This window comes from Mustela erminea, chromosome 7, assembly GCF_009829155.1.
Source record: "Mustela erminea isolate mMusErm1 chromosome 7, mMusErm1.Pri, whole genome shotgun sequence".
Taxonomy (NCBI): domain Eukaryota; kingdom Metazoa; phylum Chordata; class Mammalia; order Carnivora; family Mustelidae; genus Mustela; species Mustela erminea.
In genome coordinates this window covers 91,107,829-91,135,555 of record NC_045620.1, presented here as the reverse complement: position 1 = coordinate 91,135,555, position 27,727 = coordinate 91,107,829, and the positions used below count along the sequence as shown (strand labels likewise).

At 54.3% G+C, this 27,727-nt stretch overlaps 1 protein-coding gene across 2 annotated transcripts; it reads left to right on the top strand.

The window, feature by feature from the left end:
• Positions 1 to 21: 21 nt before the first annotated feature.
• Positions 22 to 26,929, top strand: FBXO41 (F-box protein 41). 2 transcript variants are annotated; one of them, XM_032352459.1, is made up of 15 exons: positions 22 to 356; positions 887 to 954; positions 1,360 to 1,501; positions 13,272 to 14,302; positions 15,773 to 15,998; positions 16,469 to 16,542; positions 16,808 to 17,166; positions 18,001 to 18,242; positions 18,459 to 18,574; positions 18,700 to 18,852; positions 19,011 to 19,106; positions 20,524 to 20,642; positions 20,825 to 20,983; positions 22,457 to 22,572; positions 22,706 to 26,929. In XM_032352459.1, the coding sequence occupies exons 4-15, from the start codon at positions 13,410 to 13,412 to the stop codon at positions 22,766 to 22,768; spliced, it is 2,616 nt and encodes an 871-aa protein (XP_032208350.1). In that variant the 5' UTR covers positions 22 to 356; positions 887 to 954; positions 1,360 to 1,501; positions 13,272 to 13,409; the 3' UTR covers positions 22,769 to 26,929. The 2 variants fall into 2 exon arrangements, with proteins under 2 accessions (XP_032208350.1, XP_032208349.1); XM_032352458.1 differs by lacking the exon at positions 887 to 954.
• Positions 26,930 to 27,727: the final 798 nt, after the last annotated feature.

Here is a 27,727-nt window from a genome sequence, read left to right as displayed (position 1 = left end):
AGGGGCCGGCTCCGCCCCACCTCCTAGCTGCCTCCCTCCCCCTTCTCTTCCTTTCCTCCGGCCGCGAGCCCCCTCCTCCTCCCTCCTCCTCCTCCTCCTCCTCCTCCTCCTCCTCCTCCTCCATCCTTCCCCCACCCGGTTTGTGTGCCCCTCCCGCTGCGACTGGCTGGGAGGCTCGGCCGCCCCCGCCCCGAGAGGGAGGCGGGGGCGCAAGCCGCGGCGGCCACCCGAGGCTGCGGAGGGGAACGAGATCCGAGGCCCCAGGGCGGCCCTGCATCTGGACACGGCACGCGGGGACTGCCTGTGCACCCCCAGCCGAGGGCCGCGGGGCCTGGCCTCGCCGCGGGGTGGAGGAGGTAAGGGCGAGTCATGGGCGCGCTGTGGGACCGCTCCTGGAGAGAGAAGGCAGGGAGGACCCCAGCCTCTGCCTCCTCCTCCTCTTCCTTCTCCCCCACAGCCCTCGGGAGGCCCGCGAGGCTGCCGGACCGGGAGGGATTCTGGGCAGGCCAGGCCAGAGGCAAGGAAGGGGTTAATTTAAGGAATTAAAATCAGAACGTTTTGAGACCTGGCTTCCCATCCCCCCTTCTAGCCAGTCGCTCCCCGAGCCAGGTTGGGGGGTGGGGTTGGGCTCCGGTGGGACTCTGGACCTTGGAGAGCCCGGCCAGAGGGGAGCAGGAAGGGGAGCGCCCTCAAACCCAGCCCTCTCCACCTGCTTCTGGAGAGGGGTGGGGGAGGGGCGTGGTGTTGAGGCCTGGCTGGGCACCTGTGCGGGAGTCTGAGGGTGGGAGGCTTTGGGTGTCTGTGTGCGTGCCGGTGTGCACGTGTAATGGTCTGGACGATCCGGAGGTGTGCGTGTGTGTGCACGCATGTTTCTCTCTCCTTGCAGCCCAGTGCCTCCGTTGGTGACTGTCCACGGCGATCTGGCTGTGTGCTCCTCACTGCATTGCTTTGCATGTGAGTGTGTGACACGGCGCCTGTGTGCGCGTGCCACGGCGTGCCTGTGGGTAGGAGTGGGGCCTGCTCTCTCCTTAGGTCGGATGTGCAGTGAGGAGGGGCCCAGATGGTTTTATGGGTGTGGGATCCAGGTGCTCGAGCCATGTGTGTGTGACCTTGGGGGGGTGTGTGCTCGCTTGCAGGAGCACAAGAGTGAAGAGGAGCTTAGAACAGGAAAGGCAGTGTCAGGGCTGCGGGGAAGCAGGGGACTGGATGCATTGACCCCTGTGGGTCTTCACTAGACTGCTCTGGGAGGTAACCTGTGGTGACCCCAACCCAGGTGTGGAGAGCCAGAACCCTGTCCTTCTTGGGGGATTTGGAGGGCTTTGGAGAGACAGGGGGCATGCCTTTATTCTCCATCCACAGGGACACTTCCAGCTGCCTCCCCATCCTCAGAACACCTCCTCCACCTGCTGGCAGATGTCTCCCGAAACCACTGAGCTTAGAGCTTCGTTTCTTTGGCCTCTAACGCCATCTATTAACATCCAAATCTTCCTTCCCCGTTTCTGTAAGTTCTACCTTCTCTGTTCCTTTCCTGCATGCCAATTTTTATGGAAAGAGGGAGAAAGAGCTCTTGGGCCCAGAAGGCCAAGTGAGAGGTAGAGGAGAGGCCAGAGGGGGACACGGGAGCCAGGGAGCATGACCAAGAAAAACCCAACTCTGCTAACTTATTCCCATTTGCCTGATCTGAATTTAAAAGAGAAAGAGACCGAGAGGAAGTTTGGCTATAGCCACACACTTGTTTCTAGATTTAGGGATGCCTAGCCTATATCTCGTTTGGGAATATTTATAGCTGGAAGGGGGTGATGGTTGTTGAAAGGTAACTGCCATCCTGCCTTTGAGTTCCCTGGACTTCCCTGCCTCTCTGGAAGCCCACCACTCCCTTTATTTAGTCATTCAACAAATATTTATTGAGCGCTACTATGGGCTGGCTAATGAATATTGTAGAGCTGGTGTGACATTCTCCTCCCAATCAGAAGAAACATATATTAAGACTAAGAGCATGGGTTTTGAAGTCAGTCAGGTAGTACTTGGTTCAAATCCTAGCTTATCACTCATTCCCTGGTGTGTAACAAACCACCCCAGAATTTAGGGGCTTAAGACAAGAGTGATTTGTTATTCTTCATGGTCTGTGGGTTGGCCAGGACTGTGGCCATGGCTGTGGTCTCTCATGGCACCTCTCAGCAGCATTCAGTTGAGGGACTGGCTGGAAAGGAACATCAAGATGGCCTTTCATCCTCCAGGGCCTCTCTACTTGGGACGTCTACTTGGTCAGTAATTTAGCCTGTTTTTTAATACGGCAGCTGGATCCCAAATGGAAGTATTCCAAGAGGATAAGCCCGCTGGCACAACAGCTTATCAAGCCTCAGCCTGCATCAGGCTTGCTAATGTCCCACTGGCCAAAGGAAGTCACATGGCCAAGCTCTGCATCAGTATGGGAGGGGACCACATAAGGGGAAGAATCCTGGGAGGCATGCTTCCTGGGGGCCATCAAACCACAGTCTGTTCCAGTCACTTCCTGGCCTTGGGCAAGTAATTTGGTACTCTGAGCCTCACTTTCCTCCTAAAATAGACACAGTACCGCCTGTGGGCCGCAGTGTCTTGAAGATTAAATGAGAAGCATTGTATCTGAGCAAAGTAATTAGTAGGTAAATGTTCACTGTTCAAATTATTAGACTGTAAGCATCTTGGGGGCATGACTGTCTTATTCATCTTTGTGCCTCCAGTGGTGGTCATGGCCCCTGTGTTTGATGTCTTTTTTTTTTTTTTTTAAAGATTTTATTTATTTATTTGTGAGGGAGAGTGCACACGTGCACAAGCAGGGGGAGCGGCAGAAGGAGAGGGAGAGAATCTCAAGCAGACTCCCCACTGAATGGAGCCCATGGAGGGGCTTGGTCTCATGACCCTGAGATTCTGACTTGAGCCCAAATCAAATTGGATGTTTAACCAACTGAGCCACCCAGGAGCCTCTGTTTGACATCTTTTTGTTGGGTGGATAAACTAGAAAGAAGCAGAGAAGCCCTAAACCTTGGAGCTCTGGTAGAGTGACAGAGTCAAGAAGACAGCAGGTCCTCGGGCTCTCTGCTCGGCGGGGAGCCTGCTTCCTCCTCTCTCTCTCTGCCTGCCTCTCTGCCTACTTGTGATCTCTCTCTGTCAAATAAATAAATAAAATCTTTAAAAAAAAAAAAAAAAGAAGACAGCAGGTTCTTACTCCCCAGTGGGTGGGAAGTAAGAGACAGGGAAGTACTTGTTATTCCAGGTGATTCTTGGATTGACTTAATTATAACCAGATTCATCCCGTTTCATAATGAGGGGCAGAAATCACTTCAGCTATATGAAATCCATCAGTACCTCCATTATTCAGTGTTAGTCCTCTAAGAATGATACACTGATGTCTGCTGTGTGGGAGGAAGGTGTGAGGGTGAATCATTTGCATTGTCCTTGCCCGCCAGTGTGTGCATGGGGTGGGATCTGATGTGCAAACAGGTCTATGACCATCCAGCATGTGACACCTGTTGCCATGTGTGAAGATCTATGGTAAGGGGTGATTCACACTTGGATGTGCTTTGAGCCGAAGGAGGGATTCAAGGAAGACTTTCTGAACAGGCAGCATTTGAGCTGGGCCTGCAGAATTCCCCATGTGGAGAAGGGAGTCCCAGGAAGAGCGACTAGCATGAGCCAAGACTTAAGGGTGTGACAGCTCTTGGCACTTCTCAGTGAGCTAAGGCCCACAAGGCTCATTAAGGTTGCACATGGGAAGCGGATGCAAACGCTAGGCTGGCAAGGCCGAGTGGCGGTCGTGTCCTGGCCCACCTTGAGGGCAGTCAAAGCGTGGTGGACTTTACCTCCCAGAAAATGGCCTGCGCTCAGAGACTTATTTGAGAAGGAGAGTGACATGACTGGATCTGTATTTGCAGAAAACATGAGAATTGAAAGCTGGTGGAATTAGGACTACAGTTAGCAAAGGTATCAATGGATCAGATAGAAGGGGATGGTTATGGTCTGGGGCAGGGGCTAGAGGAAAGAGAGTCAAGTATTTAGAAGGTAGTATTACAAAAACTGGTGATTGATGAGGTCTGAGGAGGACTTTGAGAATTCAGAGATGCTTTGCCGGTTGTATCCAAGGTGAAGAGTAGACAATGAAGATGTTGGTCAAGACGGGGAAACAGGAGAAAGAAGCAGGCTTGAAGGTGAACATGGTGCTATTGTGAGTTTGTTCTTAGCCATCGTAAGCTCTGAGCCCCCGACATTAACATATCACCCTTTTCATCCTCTCCCTCTGTGCAGGCTGCTTGTAAGGTGCACTTAAAAATTAAAAAAAAAAACAAAAACTGCTATAAATGTCAGGTCTAAGGCTTTGGGTTATGTGTGCCTCAGGATACCACAAGTGATGGTATAGATGAGAGTTAGGTTATCCCTAAGAAGCATTTAAATATGTTCAGGTGTCTCTCCTCTTAAAAGCTCTGTTTGGAATCTCCCACGCTGCTTCTTCCCCCTTCACAGTTGAGGTTCCTGTATCCACTCACTGTCTCTATCTCACTCTCCCTTCAACCCCATCAACCGGGTTCATGAAAGCGGGGCTCCCTGGAGTCCCCAGTGGACCCTTTGCGCCTCTGCTCTGGCTTGTGTCATCCCACTTGCTGTTTACACGTCGTTTACACTACTGCCCCCTGCTTCCCTCCTTGACATCCTCTCTTCCCAAAGGGGTCCCCCCAGAATTCCCATTGCTTCTGCCGGTTCTTAGGATCTTCTCGGTTCTTCTCCCTCCTCCTCCTCTCTGAGGATCCACTTCTCCCCTGCTCCCCTCTCTCTGCACCCTCTTCCCGAGCCTACTCATCCACTTTTACGCGTAAGGTGCGAAAACTGTATTTTTGGCTCCACATTGCATACTATACGCTATCTCTACTTCCAGGGCCCACTGGAACCTCAAACTTGTGAAATCTACAACCAAACCAATCTCTCCCCCAAATGTGCCTTGCTTCACTTTCCCTGCAAACGAACCGCAGCGCCATCTACCTAGATGCTCAAAACCCAAAGCTGAGATTGATCCTTTACTCCTCCCTTTAATACCAGCCACAATTATTCTGTCACCAAGCCTTCTTGACTCTCCTTCCTATGCTGCTCCCATATCCATCCTTCTCAGTGTGCTCCTGCTGCCTTGGCCAACAGTTTCAACCTCTTCCTGATCTTGACCCCCCGTGGGCTGTACTCTCTACTGTACCTGATACATTCATGGCACAGAGGAGGGGCTCAATAAATGTAACATGAATGAATTCATGTTTTAATAAAGCCCAGGGAGAATTCTAGGCTAGAAATATCAATTTGTGAGAATGTTAGGACTTTTGGTCACAAGGGACAGAAATAACCATTCAAATTACTTTATGCAAAAACGGATATGTACCAACTCAAATAACTGGAAAGAAGGGGGATGAGTGGGTTTGGGGCATGACCGTAGCTAGGTTCTCCCAAAATGTGATGAGGATTCTTCCTGGCTCTTGGTTCAGCTTCACTCTGTTGCCATACTTTTCCCCCCACCGTACATGGACTTCCTCCATGTGGTAGGCAGAGGTTACACAAGGCCATAGACCGCTTCATGTTCACTAGCCAGTGATCTCAGAGAACAGAAGACTCCTCAATTTTTCACTTCTATTCCCAGGGAAGGACTCTGTTGGCTCAGCATGAGGAATGTGGCTGTTCTGGGGTCATTCACTGTGGCCAGAGAGGTGCGGCACCATGATGGGTCAGGCCTAGGTCACACAGCCCTGTCAGAACCACAGGGAATGGGGAGGGGCAGCTTAATGAAGAAGGAATGAGATGTTCTATCATCAGAAGGTGAAGAAGGCTTGCCAAACAGATAAAAATGGGGAGGTCCACTGCAGGAATTCTCAGGGCCTATTTGGTAGTGGAAGCCGTGAAAATGTAGGATTCTCTGTGTTTCTGGCAGAGACCATGATCATGTGACAGTAGACAGGAGCCAGGGAAGACACCCATCTCAAGATGGTTGGCCTTGTTTGAGGAGATGAGACTCACATACCTGAAAACTTTACCCCCCCCCAAAAAAAAGTCAATGCCTTTCGTTCAGCCTGGAGAATCCTAATCCTTCCACCCAATGAAAACCTTCAGCTGGGTTTAGAAGAAAGGAGACTTGAGATAGGCATTTCAGAAGTGGGGTGGGGAGCAGAAGAGGTCCTGCGGTTGGTGAGGGGGCGGGTCCTGGCTGAAAAAGGAGGCAGGTCTTAGGGCTGCAGGGGTTGCTGATTTGGGGAGACGAGAATGCAAAGGAAATCGCCAACTGTTATGTCATGATACTAATAATAGAGGACTGTGATCAAATTTGAACAGGCAACATTTCTATTTTTCTTCTTCTTCTTCTTCTGCCTCCCCCTCCCTCCATCATCTTCTTGTTGGCATTTGGGCAAAGCTTATACTCACGCTGAGGAAGTGTACACATCTAGGCAAAAATATTTCTAAGAATGATTCATAGCCATTCCTCTGCTCTGGCCTGTGGAGGGAAACCGTGGGGCAGGCTGGCCTCAGTGAAGAGCCACCTGGACCTGAGAAGTCCCTTCTACCCTGCACAGCCACACACAGCCTGCACCCCCAGACTTTCCCCTTTCTCGGGGCCTGGCTAGCAGGGTATTGTGTAGGAAGAGGATGCTTCAAAAGTATATGGGGAGGGGAGAGGGGAGACTGGTTGGTTCTGATGTCCGAAAGGGCCCCCACAGAAGGGACCAGCACTTGGGATGGTTGGGTACACATGGGTGCCTTGATACCAGGCTGACCGGACATTATGGAATAGCCCTGTTCCTAAGCAGGTGTGTGTGTGAGTGTGCTGAATTCTATTTCTTTCTTTCTTTCTTTTTTTTTATTTTTTATTTTTATTTTATTTTATTTTATTTTATTTTATTTTTTTAAAGATTTTATTTATTTATTTGACAGACAGAGATCACAAGTAGGCAGAGAGGCAGGCAGAGAGAGAGGGAAGCAGGCTTCCTGAGGAGCAGGGAGCCCGATGTGGGGCTCGATCCCAGGACCCTGAGATCATGACCCGAGCTGAAGGCAGCAGCCCAAACCACTCAGCCACCCAGGTGCCCCCCTTTCTTTTTTTTTAAAGATTTTATTTATTTATTTGACAGACAGAGATCCCAAGTAGGCAGAGAGGCAGGCAGAGAGGGAGAGGGGGAAGCAGGCTCCCCACTGAGCAGAGAGCCCAATGAGGGGCTCAATCCCAGGACCCTGAGATCACTGAATTCTATTTCTAACATCTGTGGTCACTTTGCCAACTTCTTCAATTTCATCTATAGTTGCTAATTTATTCAGGTTTTCTATTTCTTCTTTGGTCAATTTTGATAATTTATATTTTCCTGGAAAAACACACACTTCATCCAGATCTTCAAAAATTTGGGCCAAGAGTTGTACCTGGTCGCATTTTACTAATTAAAAAAAAAAAAAATCTCGGTGAGTGGTTCTATCCCTTTTCTCATTCATAGTGTTATATATTTGTTTTCTTTCTTTCTTTCTTTCTTTCTTTCTTTCTTTCTTTCTTTCTTTCTTTCTTTCGCTTTGAATAGATTTGCCAGAGACTATTTTGTTGGTCTTTTCAGAGAACTATCTTCTGGATTTACCTCTAGAGGCTACTTTTTGGTTTTAATACACCTAAATGATGGTGATGTTAGAACAGTGACTAAGTATTTTTTTAAAAAAGAAATTTTAAGTCCTTGTCTTCTAGGTACTAAAGTACTTCTTGGGTAAAATAATACAAAATCTTGGATTTGCTCAAAATTATCCAGTGGTGGGACGCCTGGGTGGCTCAGTTGGTTAAGCAGCTGCCTTCGGCTCAGGTCATGATCCCAGCGTCCTGGGATCGAGTCCCACATCGGGCTCCTTGCTCAGCAGGGAGCCTGCTTCTCCCTCTAACTCTGCCTGCCATTCTGTCTGCCTGTGCTCGCTCTCTCCCCACCCCCCCTCTGATAAATAAATAAAAATCTTAAAAAAAAAAAAATTATCCAGTGGTAGGGTGGGGGAAGTGTAAGGAAGGGGAGCAGGTGTCAGATGAAAAACTGTCATAAGTTGGTCACTGTTGAAATCGGATGCTGGGTACATAGGAGTTTACTGTATTTTTGAATATGTGTGGAAATGCCCATAACAAAAACCCATGTTTTCCTTTAATCCTTGTCCCACAATGCATACCAAAAATTTTTGGATTTTACAACTCCATTGTATAAAAGGAAACCATACAGCTTGAAGTATTTGCATGCTACCAAGTCACTGTCAGTTTATGCTATTATGGTTATTTGTTTAACGCCCTTAATTTAAAAAATTGTTCTAGACTTTAAAAAAAAGGTAATCACAAAGTACAAAAAGAAAGCATATATAACTGTTTATATAGTCTTTGGGTAGGCCTGGACTCAGTAAACTTGAAAACAAAATCAGAAATCCTAAAGGTTTTTACTGAAGCAAACTATCAGCTTTATTATATCAGTAAAGACCATAAACAAGTCAATTGACCCACTGGAGAAAACCATTTGTGGTTTATAAATGACAAGGGATCAATATTAGAAAAAGTCTTTGAATATCAATAAGAAAATATGAATGTTCAGTATAAAAATGAGGAAAATAGTGCAGAGGCAAAGTCACCAAAGAAATAAAAAGGAATGCTAATGTGTTAAAAAAAGAAAAAAATCCAGCTATAGTAATCAGAGAAAGGCGAGTAAAGGGGCGCCTGGGTGGCTCAGTGGGTTAAAGCCTCTGCTTTCAGCTCAGGTCATGATCCTGGGGTCCTGGAATTGAGCCCCGCCTCGGGCTCTCTGCTCAGCACGTGCCTGCTCGTGATCTCTGTCTGTCAAATAAATAAATAAAAATCTTTAAAAAAAAAAAAAAAAAGAAAGAAAGGCAAGTAAAACAGCCAAACCACTTTTCACTCTCCAACTAGCAAGAGTACAGCAAGGCCAAAGAGAAGCTGAATTTGGCTGCAGTTGGTAGACGCTGGGAACCATTGAAAGGGCATGAGCAGGAGTCCTCTGTAGATAGAGGAGTCTGGTGCCTAACGGGACAGAGGAGAGCCCTGAGCTGAAGCCGGGGCTGGCAGTCTGGGTGTGAGGAAGAGCACAGAGCAGGAGAAGAGAACCACCACAGAAAAAAAGCCCATAGGTTTTGTTTGTTTGTTTTAAGAGTTTATTTATTTGACAGACAGAGATTACAGGTAGGCGGGGGAGGGGGGGCGGGAAGCAGCTTCCCCGCTGAGCAGAGAGCCCAAAAGGGGTTTGATCCCAGGACCTGGAATCATGACCTGAGCCGAAGGCAGAGGCTTTAACCCACTGAGCCACCCAGGTACCCCAAAATCCATAGGTCTTGATGGTGAGCAGAGAGCAAGGTCAGGATGGCCAGTGTGTGGTGTGACTGGGAGGACAGTGAGGAAAAAAGGATGGATCCTGGGGAGTGGGGGAGGGGAAGTCTAAGGTTTGCTTTTTGATGCCAGAGGTCATGGTTTCAGTCTAGAGTTTCATTACCAGTGACTGGCAGCAGAGTCAAAAGATTTAGGCTACAAAAAGGATTTGCTGCCTCTCACAATTGACAAGTCCTGGACTGAAGTTTCAGGCACATCTGGATCTAGATGGCCAAGGGAGGTCATCAGGAGTCTCTGTGTTCTTGTCCAAGGAGGACAGAAATGGCCACAGGCAGCTCCAGGCCCACATTCTCCCAGCAGGCACAGGTCCTATAGTGGCTGTATGGGCCTGGAGTGGGAAATGTGACTGATAAACAGGCTAAGGTCATAGCCCAACCCACAGTGGGGGGAATGGCTCTCCAAGGGAACACTGGGGGGTCTAGTCACAAAGGGGGATTGGAGCTGAACAGCAAAAAGAATACGTGTCCCCTGCATCCCTTCTCTAAACAAGATCTACACAGATCCTGCTACCTGTACAATTTTTAAAATTCTTCTCTTTATGGTAACACAACTTGGATCCCTCACAAAACTTAAAATACCCTTGTCCCATCTCCAGAAGGAGATGTTCCAAGTTCTTATCCACTTAGCGGTCCAGCCCCAATTCAAGATGTTGGTGGTGGGCTGTCTCTTTGGCAGGTACTGAGCTAGGCCCTCATGGTCTTTCAGTTGAGGGCCAGACAATGAGAGGAAAGACCAGACAGCTGAAAGCACAAAATCTTCCCAGCTGAAGAGGGGAGATGAGGAAAAACACTCAGTGGTCACAGACCCATACATGGTCCACATACTGTACCAGTTGGGGAGGACGGGACCTGTTCTCGGCTTCTTTGGTTCTGCCATCTCCAAGAGCCTCCCTGGTCCTTCAGGTTCTGTGCCACGCAGAAAAGGGCCCTTGGGGGCTCACCTCCCACTGACGCAAGTGTAAGGGATGGGGAACACTAGGAGCTGAGTAATCCCTGGCCTTTGTTTTCCAGGTTTGTGGGTTTTGCTGGCAATACAATCCCCTTAATCATTAGGAAGCTTTCAGTCAATTTGCATTCAGTTGTCCCCAGAGCCATTAACCAAACTAGAGACCTCATTGGAAGTTGTAATTCTTGAATCAAGTCCCTGGTGATGGTGTTGGGGGAGGAGAAGAGGTTGTCTCTTAGCAACAGCCCTTGGTGCTCTGCCCATCCTAGAAGCCCATGGTTCTGTTGCTTCTTGGGAGGCCTCTGCCGCAGGGCAAGGCAAACCCTTCCTCTAGGGTGGGAGGCAGAGTCCATCTGCCCCTTCCCACTCAAGCTGCATCCCAGTGGAAGGCTGTTTCTGATGAAAGCAATGGTGGCATAGCAGGAGGGGTTCTTGAACGGCCTGAGAAGTCAAGAGCCTGCTGTGGCCCAGGTTTGTCTCTCTGTGTTTCCAGCCTCCCTGTCCTTGCTTGAGCTGACTTTACTAGAAGCAGAGAACTGACTCTTAATTATCTGACTCTCAGCCATATTGGATTACTGGCCTCAGGCAGAAAGCGCCTCTCTAGGCAAAGCAGCGTTTTCTTCCTCTGCTTTCAGATGGGCCCCTTTCAGCCATGTGTCTCAGTTCTTGTTGGACCTTACTGAGGCTGAGGGAGGGGCCAAACCCCAACAGGGTGACATTTTTTACAAGTCCCCTAAAGTTCCAGATAGGAACACCACCTGAGCTCCAGAGACAGTGGGAGAGTTTCATCGGCTGCTTTGCTGCTGGGTAGCAGGCAGGGGTCACCAACTTCTGAGGGGGGAAGTGGTACTATCTTACTTCCCCTCTTAGTTCAGCTAATTCCTCCTTAGGGTCTATTCCTTTAAAAAAAAAAAATCCCATTTCTCATTCTAGTTTCTGAGTTAGGACTTCTTTCTAGTGCAGGTACCACAGACCTGACTCCAAATGGCTTAAGCAATGAAGGGAAAGGATTGGCTCACCCAACTGAACAGACCAGATTTCAAACAGTGTCTGTGAGAAATCTCTTTCTCCATTTCAATTCTGCTTCTCTGCATTGGCTTTGTTCCCAGGAGGTTCCTCCCCAAAGAAGCAAAGATAGCCCTTGCAGCTCTAGCCTTCCCCATCAGCTTAGAAACCTGAGACCAAAGAGGATGCTTTCCCCCTAGTAGTTCCAGAGAAGTCCTGGAGGGAGGAATGACCCCCGGACTCAACCTGGTGATCTCTGCCCATCCTGGGACTCTGTTTGGCCAGGTCCATATTACTTTCTTACCCCTGGAGCCGGGCTGGACCATCCACCCCCCACTCAAAGCACGTGGATGGAGAAAGTGGGGAAGGAAGAATGGTTCTCCAAGGTCAAAGAACAATGATTTTACCAGGAGGACTGGGTGCTGGGCTAGTAAAGGGAACAGTCACCCATACCCCTACGTGGAAATCCCTGAAGGCGATGGGAACTTGAGAGCAGGTCAGGATGGAGATGCAGAGCTGAGAGTCAGTGGCTTAAAGCTGGGAGTAAATGTGTGAGAGCAAACCCAACTGCCAGGAAGAGGGCAGATGCAAAGAGGGTGTGAAGGTGGACCTCTCATCAGGAAGATTCAGAAGGCAGTAGGAAGAGGAGGTTGGAGAACCCAAATGGGCAGCTTCATGGCAGCCTGGATGGAGGGGCCAGTAGTGTCAGCCAAGGGACCAAGTGGGTGGAGATACCTGATGACAACTGGATTGATAAACGTGTGGTCTGTGACCCAGAGGAGCACAGTGTCAGCAGAGGGTGGCTGAAGCCCAGTCACAGGCAGTTAGGAAGAGGAGGGCAGTGATGAGTGGGGTAGAGATTCCATGAGGTAGAAGAGGTCTGACCAGAAGCCAGAGATGAGGGAGGAGAGGCAGTGGGAGTTCAGGGTTACTGGGGGTAGGATGTCAGGAAGGGTGGTGGCTTGTGCTAGAAATAGCCTGAAGAAGACAAATAAGGTGGCCCTTGGAGCAAAGGGCAGGGGCAGGACACTTACCGGAGACCGACCTAGTAAAAGACTCTGAAAAAGGACCTACACACCAAGAGTGGCAGTGATGGGAGGGTACAGAAGGAGGACAGGAATAAACAGTGACACATGCACACAGGTATCATCAGGTGAGGTGACAGCTTGGTCACTGCAACATGGTACCAACAGTCCACCCTGTATGATGGGTTGGTTTGCATGACATGGAAATAAGCATCTTCCTTTAAGGACTTTTTTTTTCCCCCAGATATAAGATACATTCAGCCAAATACATATAGTGCAGCAGCCTTAAGCATTTAGCCTGATTATTACATATGTATTCACATGTATAACCACCACTCCTATCAAGATCTAGAACGTTTTCAGCATCACACAATGTTTCCTCCTGTCCCTTCTCAGTTTCTAGTCTCCAGAGAGTAACCTCTATTCTGACTTATATCATGATGAATTTAGTCTGTTCTTGAACTCTGTATGTATGGAATCCTACAGTGTGCCCTCTGCTCTGGCTTCTTTCATGCAGCATAATGTGGGATGGGTTCACCCATGTCCTTGCATGTACCAGTGCTTCCTTTTCTTATTGCTGGATAAAATTCCGCTATGGACGTATCATAATTTATCCATTCTACTGGTGATGGGCACCTGGGTTATGTCTAGTTGGAATATAGGTTGGAAGTGTTTAAGTATAATGAATGCCTTCCCCCCCGCCAAAGAATTTTCATTCTTTCTCACTGTCGTGCATGTACACCCCCCACCCCTGCAGGGCTGTACTAGAGCAGGCGGCCTCCTCTAGGAGGCCAAGCCATTGGGATACCCTCCTTTATGGGTGCGTGTGTTTCCTGGGGCAATTTCCTTACGTGTGGGGGAGACCATCCTCCTACGGCTTACTCCCTCTCTTCTAGCCTCCTTGCCCCTCGCCGTGGGCGCCCTGAGCCTTCCCGACCCCGCGGGGGGGCTCGCCCGCGGCCCCCCATGAGCGCACCCGGCTGACCGGCGGGGCGGCCGCGGTGGAGCCCGGGCGCCACGGGGGCGGCGGGGCCATGGCCTCGCTGGACCTGCCGTACCGCTGTCCCCGCTGCGGGGAGCACAAGCGCTTCCGGAGCCTGTCGTCGCTGCGTGCTCACCTGGAGTACAGCCACACGTACGAGACGCTCTACATCCTCTCCAAGACCAACAGCATCTGCGACGGCGCCGCCGCTGCCGCTGCCGCCGCCGCCGCCGCCTCCGGCTTCCCGCTGACGCCCGAGCCCGCCGCCCTGCTGGCCGTGCCCGGCGCCCGGCGCGAGGTCTTCGAGAGCACGTCCTTCCAGGGCAAGGAGCAGGCGGCCGGGCCGTCGCCCGCCGCGCCGCACCTGCTGCACCACCACCACCACCACGCGCCCCTCGCCCACTTCGCGGGCGACCTGGTGCCAGCCAGCCTGCCGTGCGAGGAGCTGGCCGAGCCGGGCCTCGTGCCCGCCGCCGCCGCACGCTACGCGCTGCGCGAGATCGAGATCCCGCTGGGGGAGCTGTTCGCGCGCAAGTCCGTGGCCTCCTCCGCGTGTTCGACGCCGCCGCCCGGGCCGGGCCCGGGGCCCGCCTCCGCCTCGCCCGCGTCCCCCTCGCCAGCTGATGTGGCTTACGAGGAGGGCCTGGCGCGCCTCAAGATCCGCGCGCTGGAGAAGCTGGAGGTGGACCGGCGGCTGGAGCGGCTGAGCGAGGAGGTGGAGCAGAAGATCGCTGGCCAGGTGGGTCGGCTGCAGGCCGAGCTGGAGCGCAAGGCGGCGGAGCTGGAGACGGCGCGGCAGGAGAGCGCGCGGCTGGGGCGCGAGAAGGAGGAGCTGGAGGAGCGGGCGTCCGAGCTCTCGCGCCAGGTGGACGTGAGTGTGGAGCTGCTGGCCTCGCTCAAGCAGGACCTGGTGCACAAGGAACAGGAGCTGAGCCGCAAGCAGCAGTGAGTGGCCTGGGGGGGGGCCCTGTGGGCGGGTGTGCCCGTGAATGTTCCTGACTTGGTGACCGTGTGTGTCACTGCTGCTGCCACCACCGTGAGTGGGCCCGAGTGTGGCTCTGCATGTGCCTGGGTGGCCGTGGCTTGGTCCTGTGGCATCTGTGGCTACGAGCACGTGATGGTAGTGTGTGTGGAGCCAAAAGCGTCATGATGGTGTGTGTTTGGGACTGTGAGGACATGCAAGTACACCCGTGTGCCTGCGTATGACAACTCGTTTTATTCCTTCTCCATGACTCTAGCCAAGGCCAGACCCTGCACTGTGGCACCAGATCCTCTAACCTTTTGCCGACTCAAAGATGTGGCACAGTTCTGCCCTCTCCCTTTGCTATCATCAGATTTTCCTTGTCAGCTATATCATTCCTCAAAGCAGCCAAACAGGAGGTTGTTTCTCCTATCCACCATATCCCCCCTGCCCCCTTGCGCTGCTGCCCCTTTTCTCCCCTTCCAGACTCCTTGAAAGTTTATACTCCTTATCTCCAATTTCTTTCTCCACTTTCTCTCTTGAATCCACTCTGTCAGATAGATGTCCACCGTCACCACTGTCCTCCACGTCACCAACTACCTTCAGGTCACTGAGTCCCATTCCTCACCTCAGCCTGTCAGCAGCATTCGACACAAACGAAACACATGAAACAAATGAAATAAAATGAAACACAACCTGAAATGCTTTGTTCACTTGGCTTCCAGAACACTCTCCTTTTTTCTGCTCCTTCTCGGTGTTCTTTGCTTGCTTCTTATTTCTGCGGTCCTTAAATGTAGGAAGAAATATACAGATGTTATTTATCTACCCCCGTTGTGATACAAGTAAGCTCTGTGGGAGCAAGAGCTTTTCTCAGGTCTGTCCACTGCTGTGCCCCTAAATACCTAGAACAGTGCCTGACACCTAGACGGTGTTGAATGTGAATACATTTGGGAGTAAATGCTCAAGTGACTCTGAAGGGTGCTGTGTGTACTTCCCAGAGGCTTCTGCATCTGAGAATGTTTCTGAAGTGTGTGTGTGTGTGTGTGTGTGTGTGTGTGTGTGTGTGTGTTGGGCTGTGTGAGCGGGACTGTGCCTGTCTCAGACGGCGTGTACGCCTGCAAGTGAACAGGACATGAGCACACGTACGGAACTGTGTGTGGCCCTGTGCCTCTGAGTGTTTCCGGAAGGAGGAGGTGGCTCTGGGTGTGACTGTGAATGTCAGAGCGTTTCCGTGGGGATGAGGGAAGTGTGGCGGGAGCGTTGGGGCTGGGTCAGTGGGGTGTGAGCGTGGGACTCGGGACCTATGGGTTGCATTTCTGGGTGCATGGTAGCATGGGGCCCGTGCTGCGTGCAGCCACGTGAGAGTGTGTCTCCCTCCCACTCGGGGTCTCATCTGGAGGGCGGGTGGGCAGGCAGGGACCGAGGCACCTGGGTGAGAGACTGCTCCGGCCCAGGGAGGTGGTGCAGATCGACCAGTTCCTGAAGGAGACGGCGGCGAGGGAGGCCAGTGCCAAGCTGCGGCTGCAGCAGTTCATCGAGGAGCTTCTGGAGCGTGCCGACCGCGCCGAGCGGCAGCTGCAGGTCATCAGCAGCAGCTGTGGGAGCACACCGAGTGCCAGCCTGGGTCGCGGAGGGGGAGGAGGGGGCGCTGGGCCTGGTCCCCGGGGCCCCGGCAGAATGGTGAGTGTCCACCTGCCGTCCCTGCTCCACTTGCACCCCTGCCCCCTCCAGTGCCACCATGTGCACCGCCTGCCCTGGTGTTCCCCGTTATCGTCTGTGCTTCCCTGCAAGCTGACTCCGGGCCTGAAGGGGGGGTCAGGGAACAGGGGTGCCCCTCTGACTGGGCGGAAGGGCCGGCCCCTGAGGCTGTGATCCAACCGCTCTCGTTTTTAGGGGCCCATCTCTGTCCAAATGAGAGTCCAGGAGCCACAAGCCAGGGGGACTGGGTGGGTGTGGGGAGGGGGTTGGTGAGCCTGCCTTTCTGGGCTGTCTGTCTGTCTTTTTGTCCATCTTTCCCAACTTTTTTCCTTCTCTCTCCTCTCCCTCCTCTCTTCTCTTCATCTTATGCCCTATTTCTCCTGCTCCTCCTCATCATCTTGCCTCCTCTGCCCCTGCCCCTCTGCCTTTCCCTCCTGCTCGGGGGCCCACAGCGAGAACACCACGCAGGCCCAGCCATGCCTAGCACATACGCCGTGTCGAGGCATGGCTCCTCTCCCAGCACAGGGTAAGCCTCGGGCCTGGCCCATCCTGCACAACCCACCCTCACCCCAGAAGGATCCACTGGCCCCCTGGTTGGCTGGCCCATCTGGGGCCTTGGCTCCTTCTCCTTTCCCCACATTCCTTGGGTCATCTTTGTCTGCCTCTCCACACTCTTGGAAGGGGGCTCTTGGAAAGTAGGGCAGGGGGTTTGCCCTCGGTAGGGGTGGCATGGGGAGTTGGGGCCGACCTGGTGCCCCTCACTCCTCACCGTCTGGTCCACCCCACCCCAGGGCCTCCAGCCGTGTCCCTGCTGCGTCCCAGAGCTCAGGCTGCTATGACAGTGACAGTCTGGAGCTACCCCGGCCAGAAGAGGGGGCCCCCGAGGACAGTGGCCCTGGGGGCTTGGGCACACGGGCCCAGGCTGCCAACGGTGGCTCGGAGCGCACCCAGGCCCCTCGCAGCTCAGGCCTGCGGCGTCAGGCCATCCAGAACTGGCAGCGCAGACCCCGCCGACACAGCACGGAGGGGGAGGAGGGTGATGTCTCAGACGTGGGCTCGAGAACCACCGAGTCAGAGGCTGAGGGCCCCTCAGAGGTCCCCCGCCCTGGGCCTGCTCTGGCTGGGCCACTGAGCAGCTGCCGGCTCTCAGGTGAGTCCTGGAAGGGTAGGCCAGAGAGGCCAAGCTTTCCTGGGTGCTGGGCCCTCTCAGGGGACACGGGGCTGGGGCAGTAGATCTCTTGGGCTCCTGCACGTGTTTTCCCATTGTCCCAGACTTCCCACAGTGAGGATGACAAACTCTCCTACAAGTGTCCTGGAAGCCGGGGCAAGGAACTCCTAAGATAGAGCAGTGCTGCCGCACAGGGGTGTTCATGTTGGGGACTGTACAAGGATGCCATGTCTCAGGGGGTCCATTCACATGATGGGCTCATTGACATTTACAGGACAGTAGCTGAGCGTTCACTGCAATCTGAAGTCCCTGAAACAGCAGGGAGAGCCCCCCCCCCCCATTTATACACAAGGCCATGTGCATGTGTGGGTGGGTCAGGGTCAGGAGGTTAGAGGGCTCAGGTCAGGTGCATGGCTGCTCTTGAGTAACTGTTCTGGGCAGGCTCGCCCTGGCCTTCTGTTCACAGAGGCCGGGTTTCTATCTATCTGCACCTTCATCCTCTAAACCCTTGCCTTTCCTAGACTTGACTCAGCTGCTTCATCTAGGGGGTGAATTTGGACAATATGCTGATGTATGATCTTTAAAAACAGTTTACTTAAGGAGGGGTCACCTTTTTCTAACGTGTATAATTAGAGATGGGGTGTGCAGAGGAGGGGGAAGCAGAGGCCCCGTGTCCTTCCCAAGTCACTGGTCCCCCAGCAGGGATCTCCCCTGCCTGTTCCTTCCGTAGCTCCCACCCCACCCCACCTCCCCACCACAACACCCCCATTGGCCTTTGACCCTCCACACTGACCTTTGACCCTCTGGTATGTGCAGCCCGCCCTGAGGGAGGCAGTGGGCGGGGTCGGCGGGCTGAGAGGGGCAGCCCCTCCCGCTCCAACGAGGTCATCAGCCCAGAGATCCTCAAGATGCGCGCTGCCCTGTTCTGCATCTTCACCTACCTGGACACACGCACGCTGCTGCACGCTGCTGAGGTCTGCCGGGACTGGCGCTTCGTGGCTCGCCACCCCGCGGTCTGGACCCGGGTGCTGCTCGAGAACGCCCGCGTCTGTTCCAAGGTGCCTGTCTTCGCCTGCCGGCCCTGCTGCGAACCCACCTTTCTCCCCGCAGAACTGGGGCCCTTGAGGTCTGGCCCTTGCATCCCTTTCAACACCCCAGCTTTAGCCTGGCTCCCCCAGATGCTCTGCAGGGGCTTCCTGTCTTGGGGCTGGTCTCCCTCCAGCCCAACCAAGCTCAGGCCCCTCCATCACCAGGCAACCCCTCTCTCCCCACAGTTCCTGGCCATGCTGGCTCAGTGGTGCACCCAGGCCCACTCCCTGACGCTGCAGAACTTGAAGCCCCGGCAGCGGGGCAAGAAGGAGAGCAAGGAAGAGTATGCTCGAAGCACCCGGTGAGGCCAGGGAGGGTGGGTGTGTGTGTGGGGGTTACTGCGGGCACACCTGGAGTTCCTCAGGGGAGGATTCCTGGGGCAGGGAGTGGCCCCAAGCAGTGCCCTGAGCTCTTGGCCATCCACAGGGGCTGCCTGGAAGCAGGGCTGGAGTCCCTGTTGAAGGCTGCAGGGGGGAACCTGCTGATTCTGCGCATCTCACACTGTCCCAACATTCTCACGGACCGCTCCCTCTGGCTGGCCAGCTGCTACTGCCGTGCCCTGCAGGCCGTCACCTACAGGTAGTTCACAACATCTCCACTGGGGGCCAAAGGGGTCCCTGCGGTCTGCATACCCTTCCCCCAGGGCTCTAAGGCAAGGGGACCCAAGAGTTCTCTGCTCCAAGGGAAGGGAGCAGCTGCCACCAGAGTGGGCGGTCCCAGCTCTGTCTTTTCAACAGGAGCGCCACAGACCCCGTGGGCCATGAGGTCATTTGGGCCCTGGGCGCAGGTTGCAGAGAGATTGTCTCCCTCCAGGTGGCGCCACTTCACCCTTGGTGAGCCCCAGCAGGGTTTTGGTGGGGCTGGGGTTGAGCCTGGGCTGGGGCTAGCTGAGGACTGAGCCTATCTGGGCCATTCCAGAAGATGCTTGAGGGGACAGATTGACGTTCATCAGTCTGTGTGTTTACCTGTTAGGAACGGGTCTTCAAAATCAGACCTGGGGTGATGTCCCGGCTCACTGGCCTTGTGATATAGGGCAATCCAGGCATGCCTCAGTTTCTCAAGTGCAAAGTGAAGGTGACATTAGAGATCTTTTAGCCTTAGTGGGACCGTAGCTGGCTCAGATGAGCTGTATCTCTACAGCCTGTATGTCGGTGTTCAGTCAGCACTAGCTAGAAATAGCCATGTTTGGTTGGCACACAGAAGGCCTTTGAGGAAGGTCGATGTAGCATCCACAAAGGAGGTGGTCGTTAGAGAATCCAGGTCATTCACCACTCGACTTGGCGTTCCTCAAACCAGGCTTCCTTGTCCCTGCACTTGGTCCTCCAAGCCCTCTCTCTGCATGACAGCTCCTCCTGGGGCGTCTCATGTCCTTCCTAGCCACCTGGCAGAATCTGTCCCTGTTCCCCTGCCCCCATTCCTGTCAGGGGCCTGGGCTGGACACCTGCTGGAGTTTGTTTTGCTGTCATCTTTCTCTCTCTGAGTCTCCACCGTACTCGCAGCTCTCAGGGCCGGGCTGTGAATGTTCGTTTCCATATCCCTGGTACCAAGTGTGTAGCAGACACCAGGGAGCTCACCGTCTGGGCCAATGCCGAGGAAGGAGGTGTTCAGAGAAATGGCGGGTTTGCTGTGTGTGGCGGGCTGGGCGGAGCAGTGATTGTGGAGAGGAAGGTGGGGGCAAGGTTAGGAAGATTTTGCTTCAGGGGGGTAGGTTTTTGCATTTTATCTAGGAAGTGCTTGGGAAGCCTTTTAGTATTTCTGATCTTAAAGACAGGATCACACCAGGCTGGTTATGTTCTCTGTACCCCCTCCCTGCTCCACTCCTTGAGGGCAGGGACCATCTCTGTATTGTCACCGCTGTGTCCCCAGGGCCCAGCTCAGTTGTGCTCCGCTCTAGTAGACACTTGAGGCCCATTTGTTGAATGACTGAGTGAGAGAACATAGGAGCGAGGGGCTCGCTGTCAGCAGTGTGGCTAGGTGAACTGGCACAGAGACTAGATGAACCCCGACGAATGTGGGTGGTGGTGCGAATGGTGCATTGAATAGTTTTTCAGGACTCAGATTCTGTAGGTCTCTGCAGGGGTGAGGAAGGGTCAGGGATGATCCCAGGTTTCTAACTTGAGCAGCTGGGTGGTTGTGGGGCCCCAGCCCAAGCTGCAGGTGGGGGTGGGGGAGGCATGAAAGAGGAGCAGCCTCGGGGTGCTGTGCAACCAGAAGCTTCCTTGACAGCCCTCTCTCTGCCCCATTCTCCAGCCAGCAGCCCACGCGCTTCAGTAACCGCTGCCTGCAGATGATTGGTCGCTGTTGGCCGCACCTTCGGGCCCTGGGGGTTGGGGGTGCTGGCTGTGGGGTACAGGGCCTGGCGTCACTTGGTGAGTCTTGCCTCGGGACTGGGGTGGAGGGTGATGGGAAGCAGGCATGGGTGCGACACTGACGTCCCGGAGGGGCTTGGGGCTGCCGCCCGGGTGGTGGCAGGAGCATGGAGGCACTGGGCTGGCTGGAGGCGACCTGGGGAGTTCGTCAGCAGGACCTCCCCTCCTCCTCCTCTCCCTAGCAAGAAACTGCATGCGGCTGCAGGTCCTGGAGCTGGACCATGTGTCAGAGATCACCCAGGAGGTGGCCGCTGAGGTCTGCCGGGAAGGCCTGAAGGGACTGGAGATGTTGGTGCTCACGGCCACCCCTGTCACCCCCAAGGCCCTGCTGCATTTCAACAGTGAGCGATGGGAACGCGGGGGGCGGGGGCCTGCTGTCCTTTCTCGCAATGCCTGGTCAGCAGGTAGCATACCCAGGTCCCTGTTGCTCCTTGTCAGCAAGCGCCAGCATGGGGGCGGGGGGCAGACCAATGAGGCTGCTAATCTTGGCCTTGCCACCCCTGTCTCTCAAGGCCAGTGTGGCGTGCGAGGCCTGCTAGCATCTGGTCCAAATGGTTCAGTGCCACAGACATTTATTGCCCTATGATCAGCCCCCACGGGAGACATGAGCTGTAGCCTGCCACCTGTTCCACGTGGGGCTCTGGCCAAGGGCCGGAGCAGGACAGACAGGTTAGGAATACAGGTTCTGGAGCTGGACTGATCTAGGTCTCCATTCTGGTTCTGCTGCTTATCAGCTGTGTCACTGGGCAAGTTACTCTGCTTCTCTAGGTTCTGTATCTCCGTCTTCTAAGCAGACATTCTGGAATGGGTGGGTGGTCAGATGAGATCATGTGTGTGAGCCCCGCCAGGCCCATTCTCAGCGTGAAGACCCTTCTCTCCATACTACTGCAGACTGCACATGTGTCTTCTGATCCCACTGCCCTCAGCCACCTACTCCACCTTCACTGAGGACACTGGCGCCCAGCTCGGGCAGCTCCTTCAGGGCAGGGGCTTGGACAGAAGCTGCTTTCTGACCCCTGCTCCATGCCTCCACTGGGACATCCTCCTGCTGGCACAGCCGGCAAGGAGCTGAGTAACCGCCAACACCTGGTGTCACCGCCCTCAGGACCCACAGTTACCACCAGGTGGCTCCTTGGTTGCTCAGGCTACTAGGGCATGCCCCCTTTCCTGAGGTCCTGGTCACACCCAAGTCCTGAGCCCTGAAGATTTCTTGACTATTTCACTATTTCCAAGACCCTGTTCCTCCCTCCCAGTCAGCCTCATGGCCCAGCCCTGGACTGACCTCCAGGTCTAACTGCTCAGCCTCCATAAGCATGACTTCCAGAACTCTCAGCCTCCTGACTTTCTTCCTCCTCCTTAAGTCCCTTCCTTCCTCCTCCTTCTAGTCCCTTAAGCCCTCCATTCCCAACTTGTTTGCTGCCTGCCTCCCCTCCATGCTCCAGAGAAGACCCATCAGCCTCACCCCAGCCGCTCTGACCTTGAATTCATTTCCAGATGGCCAGGCCATGATACAACTGTCCCCTCTGCCAGGGATGCTCCTAGAGCCTCTGCCTGATTGACTGTTGCCCACTCATCCTCCCAGAGTCCACCACAGCCTCTGCTGTATGACCTTGCCCTCCATGCCTCTCACCAACCCCCTGCCTGGTTGACCCTCTGGGTGCCATGGGCCTGCTTTCCTCTATGTAGTGCCCAGTGCCTGGCACGTGACTGTCTCTCTGTAGGGTTCTGGGTTCATTAAGTACTGATAGGAGAGGCAGCAGTCCCATTGCCCAGGTGAAACGTGAGCCACCACCTTACTGCTCACCTTTTCTCAGGCATTTGCCGGAACCTCAAGTCCATTGTGGTCCAGATAGGGATTGCCGATTATTTCAAAGAACCCAGCAGTCCTGAGGCCCAGAAGCTGTTTGAGGACATGGTGACAAAACTTCAGGTGAGGAGTTGGCTCTTGGGCCCCGCAAGACCTGAGGTGGCATCCCTAGGCTGGGGTTGCTCACCTAGGCATGTAATGGGGGGGCCCCACTTGCCTGACCCTGAGGGGAACTAACCCAGGGTTTGGTCTACAGGCCCTACGACGGAGGCCCGGCTTCTCTAAGATCCTGCACATCAAGGTGGACGGTGGCTGCTAACCCGGGTCGGGGGCGGCAGGGCCTCTGCCAGCCCCACACTAGGGCACTCTCTTTGGACCTCCAGAGGGACCCTGATTGGACTAGACCTTTGGAGGCCTGGTGTTATCCCTGGCTTCCAGGGAAGGGTTGAGTTTCCTGTTCTTCTCCTGGGACCGTGGAGCAACAGGCCTGACCCTGGGCACTGCCTCTTTAGGGCAGGGGCTTGGACAGAAGTTGCCCTCCGACCCCTGCTCCACCTCCCAACTGGGGCATCCTTCTGGGCACAGCCAGCAAGGAGCTGAGTCACCACCAGCACCTGGTGTCATTGCCCTCAGGACCTGCAGTTAACCACGGAGTGGCTCCTTGGTTGCTCAGGCTATTGGGGCAGGGCCCCCCCCCCCACCTTTCTTTCCGGTCAGGGGGCTCCACTGGGCCCTAGCCAGAGTGGGCTCCCCAAAGCAGCTCAGACTTGGCAAGGAGGGCTCCTTTCCTCGTCCTGCCCTGTTCCAGCTCTCTGTGGGGCATGCCCTTCAGACATCCTTCCTAGGCTCCGTGTCCACATTCCCCAGGGATAACCCAGATAGGCCTATGGCTCTGGGAATCTGGTCACCCAAAAGTGGGGAGCAGGGGAAGAGCGAGGTAGTGGGAATGGGCTTGGAATGGCAAAACATTCATCTAGAACTTTTCCCCAGGATATTGAAACCACCACTCCCAAAGGGGGGAAATTGCCAAGTAGAGAAAACTTAGTTTTTACTGCTGTAGAAACAAGACCTTTCCTCCCAGCCATCGCATACCCTCATGACACACCAGAGCTAAATTCAGAGCTAAAAGGTGCATGTTTCTATACCTTCCTCCAATCCCGAGCCTCTGGAGGGGTAAGGCCCTAGCTCTGGGAAACCTTAGCAGCACTGAGCAGCAGCTCCTGTCCTCAAGAAATGTTTTTCTGGTGCTTGGGCAGGAACAAAATGGCCTCTGGGTCCCCAGTGCTGTGGGTGGGAGGGAGTCACTGGGCTGCCTTCTGTGCTGGGGCCCGGAGGAAGCCAGGAGGAGGGAATTTTGGTTCGTTTCCTTGTCCGGCTAGCTTGCTTGAAGACATGGCCTTGGTAGGGAACCAGACCCATGGAGCGAAGGACGAGAAGAGCAGCCTCATCAGACTTGCCTCCCTCCACAGTCTTCACGGGCCCCATGGGCTGTGGGCTCTGCTGGAGTGCTGGGGCCCGAGCCAGAGCCACTTGGCTTGGAAACCACAGAATGCAAATGGGGGTTTTTTTATTGACTCTTGCACAGTTCTGGTAAGACCAGGTTCTGACACTAAGGCTCCAAAGACTCAGGTCTCCCCAGTTCTCCTCTCAGAACTCCCCTAGTGGTGGAGAGGCCTTGGGTTCTGCTAACATTCACTTGGGAAGTTCTTTCAAACATTAACCTCAATCCATCTTAGGGTTTCCTTCTTTCCCATACAGGAGCCAGCTCTGCCCTAACCATTAGGATGCCGGTCCTGGCTGGGGCCTGGGCTTCTTTAGTTTCTCAGTCCTTTCCAGGGACCTCTCTGCTACAGCCTGGCTTGGACATCAGGACCCAGCCCCGGCCGGGTTACCCTGTACGGAGCCCTGCAGATCTGGGACCCCACAGCCTCAGTATCCAGCTCCCCCGGCTCCACACCCAGCTCCGTCCCTGCTCCTGTTGATTTTTCCTCCCATGGCTTATTCTGCCCTGCCCTTGGAAGACCCCCAAATACCAAGGGTGTCTGTCATATTGGCAACTCGCTGTCCAGTCCTGCACGAAGCCTTGGCCGTGTGGCACCCCCGATTCCAGAGCAGCTGGCCACACTGTCTCCCACCTGCCTGGCCCCGTCTCCAGGAGTTGCAGGAAGCACAACGTTTCTGTCCTCCAGGGGCTTGTGAAGGGCTATGGGGGTGCCCTGGTTGCATCTGTTTTGCCTTGCCAACTGTACCCCCTGTAGCTTCTGCTCGAGACCCTAGGACCAGAGGTGCTGCTCTCCCCATCTCCTGGACAAAGCACAAAGGGATGCCCTGCTTGGCCAGAGCCTGCCTTACTGAGGGATTTTTTCTGCCCCATGAAGCTTCCATCCCTGAATACAAGACTTTGGGTAATGTCTCCCCGGGTGGGTGCCCTCTGGAATGTCTGGCATCAGTCCTGGAAAAGGAGGTCGGGGTGCACGGGCAGGGAGCTAGAGTGGGAGCAAGGCAGTGCTGAAAGGGTTGATTCTAGGAGTAGGTTCATTTACCCATTCATTCATTCGTGCAACAGCCCTGAGCACCACCAGCATTGGGGGCAGAAAAGTAAATAGGCCACCCCATTCCCATCCCCCAGCTCCGCTAGGAGGAAGTTTGGCTAGCAAGTCCCCACCTTGTATCTCCCAGCTGAGTGTGATGGGGGTACAGAACCTATGGTTCTGTATGGTTCATTAGCCCCTGGTCCTGCCAACAGGAACGATGGGTCATAGCGTGTCCCGCCGCACAGCTGCTCCGGGGCTCACAGACTCATGCAGGTTGGACTTCATGCATGCTGAGAAGTGGCAGGGCGCTGGGCCCTCGTCCCCTGGCTTGAAGCTATTTTTTTGACTCTCGGGGATGAGCCCTGCTGCTGTACGGGGAGCCTGTTTGCAGAGATGCTCCATTTGGTCACTTCGGCAACCACAGAGCACGGCTGAGGACAGGCAACAGGGATGGAGGGTCTGGCCACTCCTGGAGCGCTGGTCCTTCACTCACTCAAAGGAGAATCCTCCATATCTCACACCTATCACACCTAGTAAGATGCAAAGGGGGAGGAACATCAGAGCGAGGAAATCGAGGCAGGACATGCTCCAGGGCTCCCAGGCACGTGTAGAGGTTCCACAGGCTCCAGCACTCGGGTGTCCCTACACCTGTCCCTGCCACGTGGCCTGGACCCAGCAACACAGAGGAGGCTTGCCACTCAGCTTGAGCGCTTTGTCAGGCTTTGGGCTGCCTCCCCGTGGCACTAGCAGGGAACAAAGGTGGTGCTGTATGTACCTGACCCCTGGGAGAGAGGAAGGGTGCTGCCCAGAATTGTGGCTTTCCACTGGCCAAGAAACCACCTCAGGACCAAGGCAGCCCAGGATTTCCTGGTCCTGTTAGAGTGGTTTGAGGGAGCCCCTCAAGAAATGCTGCAAAAACAAAAAGCCACCTCCCTCCCAAAGCCTGCTGCTCCAAGGTTTGGCTCCATCCTTTGCCTTTGGGCCCCTACCTGTTCCCCTGGTCCTTTGGACTATGGGGGTGGGGAGAAGCTGCCCAGGCCCTAATCCCTTTAAGGCGCTAGGCTGAAGACCTTCCCAGAGTGCCAAAGACCCAATTCCTGGTGGACAGCAGAAATGGTGAGTGGGGACAGGGCTTACCTGCCCAGAGGAGTTAACTCAAATTGATGCCATCTGTCCAGCCTATTGGTTCCTCCCCCAGGGGCCTGGCACTTCTCTCTTTAACCCTGGTGGTCATGCTTTCTCACCCAGCCTTGTTCCAGGCCTGCATTTCTGTATATACTGCTGTGTGTTGTGTGTATGTATTTATTCCTGGACAAGTGTATTCATCTGCAGCTTCTGCCTGAGGATAAGGTTTAGGATTGGGTGAAGACCGGAATACCAGGGCCAACTAAGGCAACCAGCTCCTATTCCTTCCCCAACACCCCGGGACCCCAGCCAGTCCCAAGACTGCCCTGACAATCAGGCAGGCTTCCCCACCATGAGTCCAAGCCTCAGTTCTGCCCCGGCAGGGTCCTGCATTCAAGTGCAGAGGCCTGAGGCGACCTTGGCTTGCCTCGTGACTGGCACCAGAAGGCTTGGCTCTAGTGGGCACTGCTAGTGGGGCCCTCCACGAGTGGCCCCCAGGCCTGCCTTCCCTGCACGGCCAGGCTGCGATGGGCCTGAACCGTGAGCGGAGCTCCCCCGACCCCAAGCACAGCAGGCGGAGGCGGAGAGCGTTTTTTTGGTTTTGTTTCTGAAGTGGTGCCTGTACCTCCAGCCCCCAGGGGGCCTTCCCTGGCCCCACTTCTCTGCCCGCCCCCCAGGCATCACCATCCCAGCACTTTGCTCCACGTCACCCATAGGTGCCCTCTGCCGAATGTACCTGAGTGTATGTATTTAAAAGGACTGGTGGGCATCAGAGAATTTATGACTTTGTATCCAATAAAAGATGGTGAAACTGGACTATCTGCCAGGGAAGTAAACGGTAGGTGGCCGTATTTTTGTCCGTCTGTGTCACCAAGCTTTTCTGCCCCTCAAGTGCACTGAGGCAGGAAGGTGGGGGGTATGTGTGACCTGAACAGCATTGAGAGTGAATAATGCATTAGGAAGACCTGTCTCGGGGCTCTAGACATCGCTGTTCCTGCCACAATCACTCTGCACACAGATGAAGAGCCTTGGGGCGTCATTTCTGACCCTCAGCTGGGGGAGGCCATTTTAAGGACAACAGGACAAGTCCAGCAGGAGCACCAGGCACTGCCTAGCCCCTCAGTGGCTTGGCCACCTCTACAGGAAGCTCTAGCCAATCAGGCTCCGGCCTGGGGGAGAGACCAAATTGGCCATTGTTTTCTGGCCTCGATCCCCCCATTTTGCCAAATGAGGTTGCCCCACTGATTTGATTACTGAGATCTTGAAATATTTAAAATCAGAAAAAAGACCAGGGGTTTGGGCTTAAATTACATGTGGTTCCAGCATCGAACAAGCAGATGAACACGTGTCCCCACAACTCCAAGCCGGATCTTCTGTTTCCCATACAGGCAGCGTGGCGGGGGCTTAGAAAAGTCAGTTTGCCCAGAGACCATCAAGTAGGGAGGGATGCCTGACTCCACAGCCTGCCCAACACCCCATCCTGCTTGAGTCCACCTACCCAAGGGTGGGCCAAACTCAAGAGATTTTCTTCCTGATCACCTCCCAGTGTCAGGCAGCTAAGGCTCCCATGGCTCAAGGAGATAGAGTCCCACCTCTAGCTTCAATGACGCTAGCTAGCT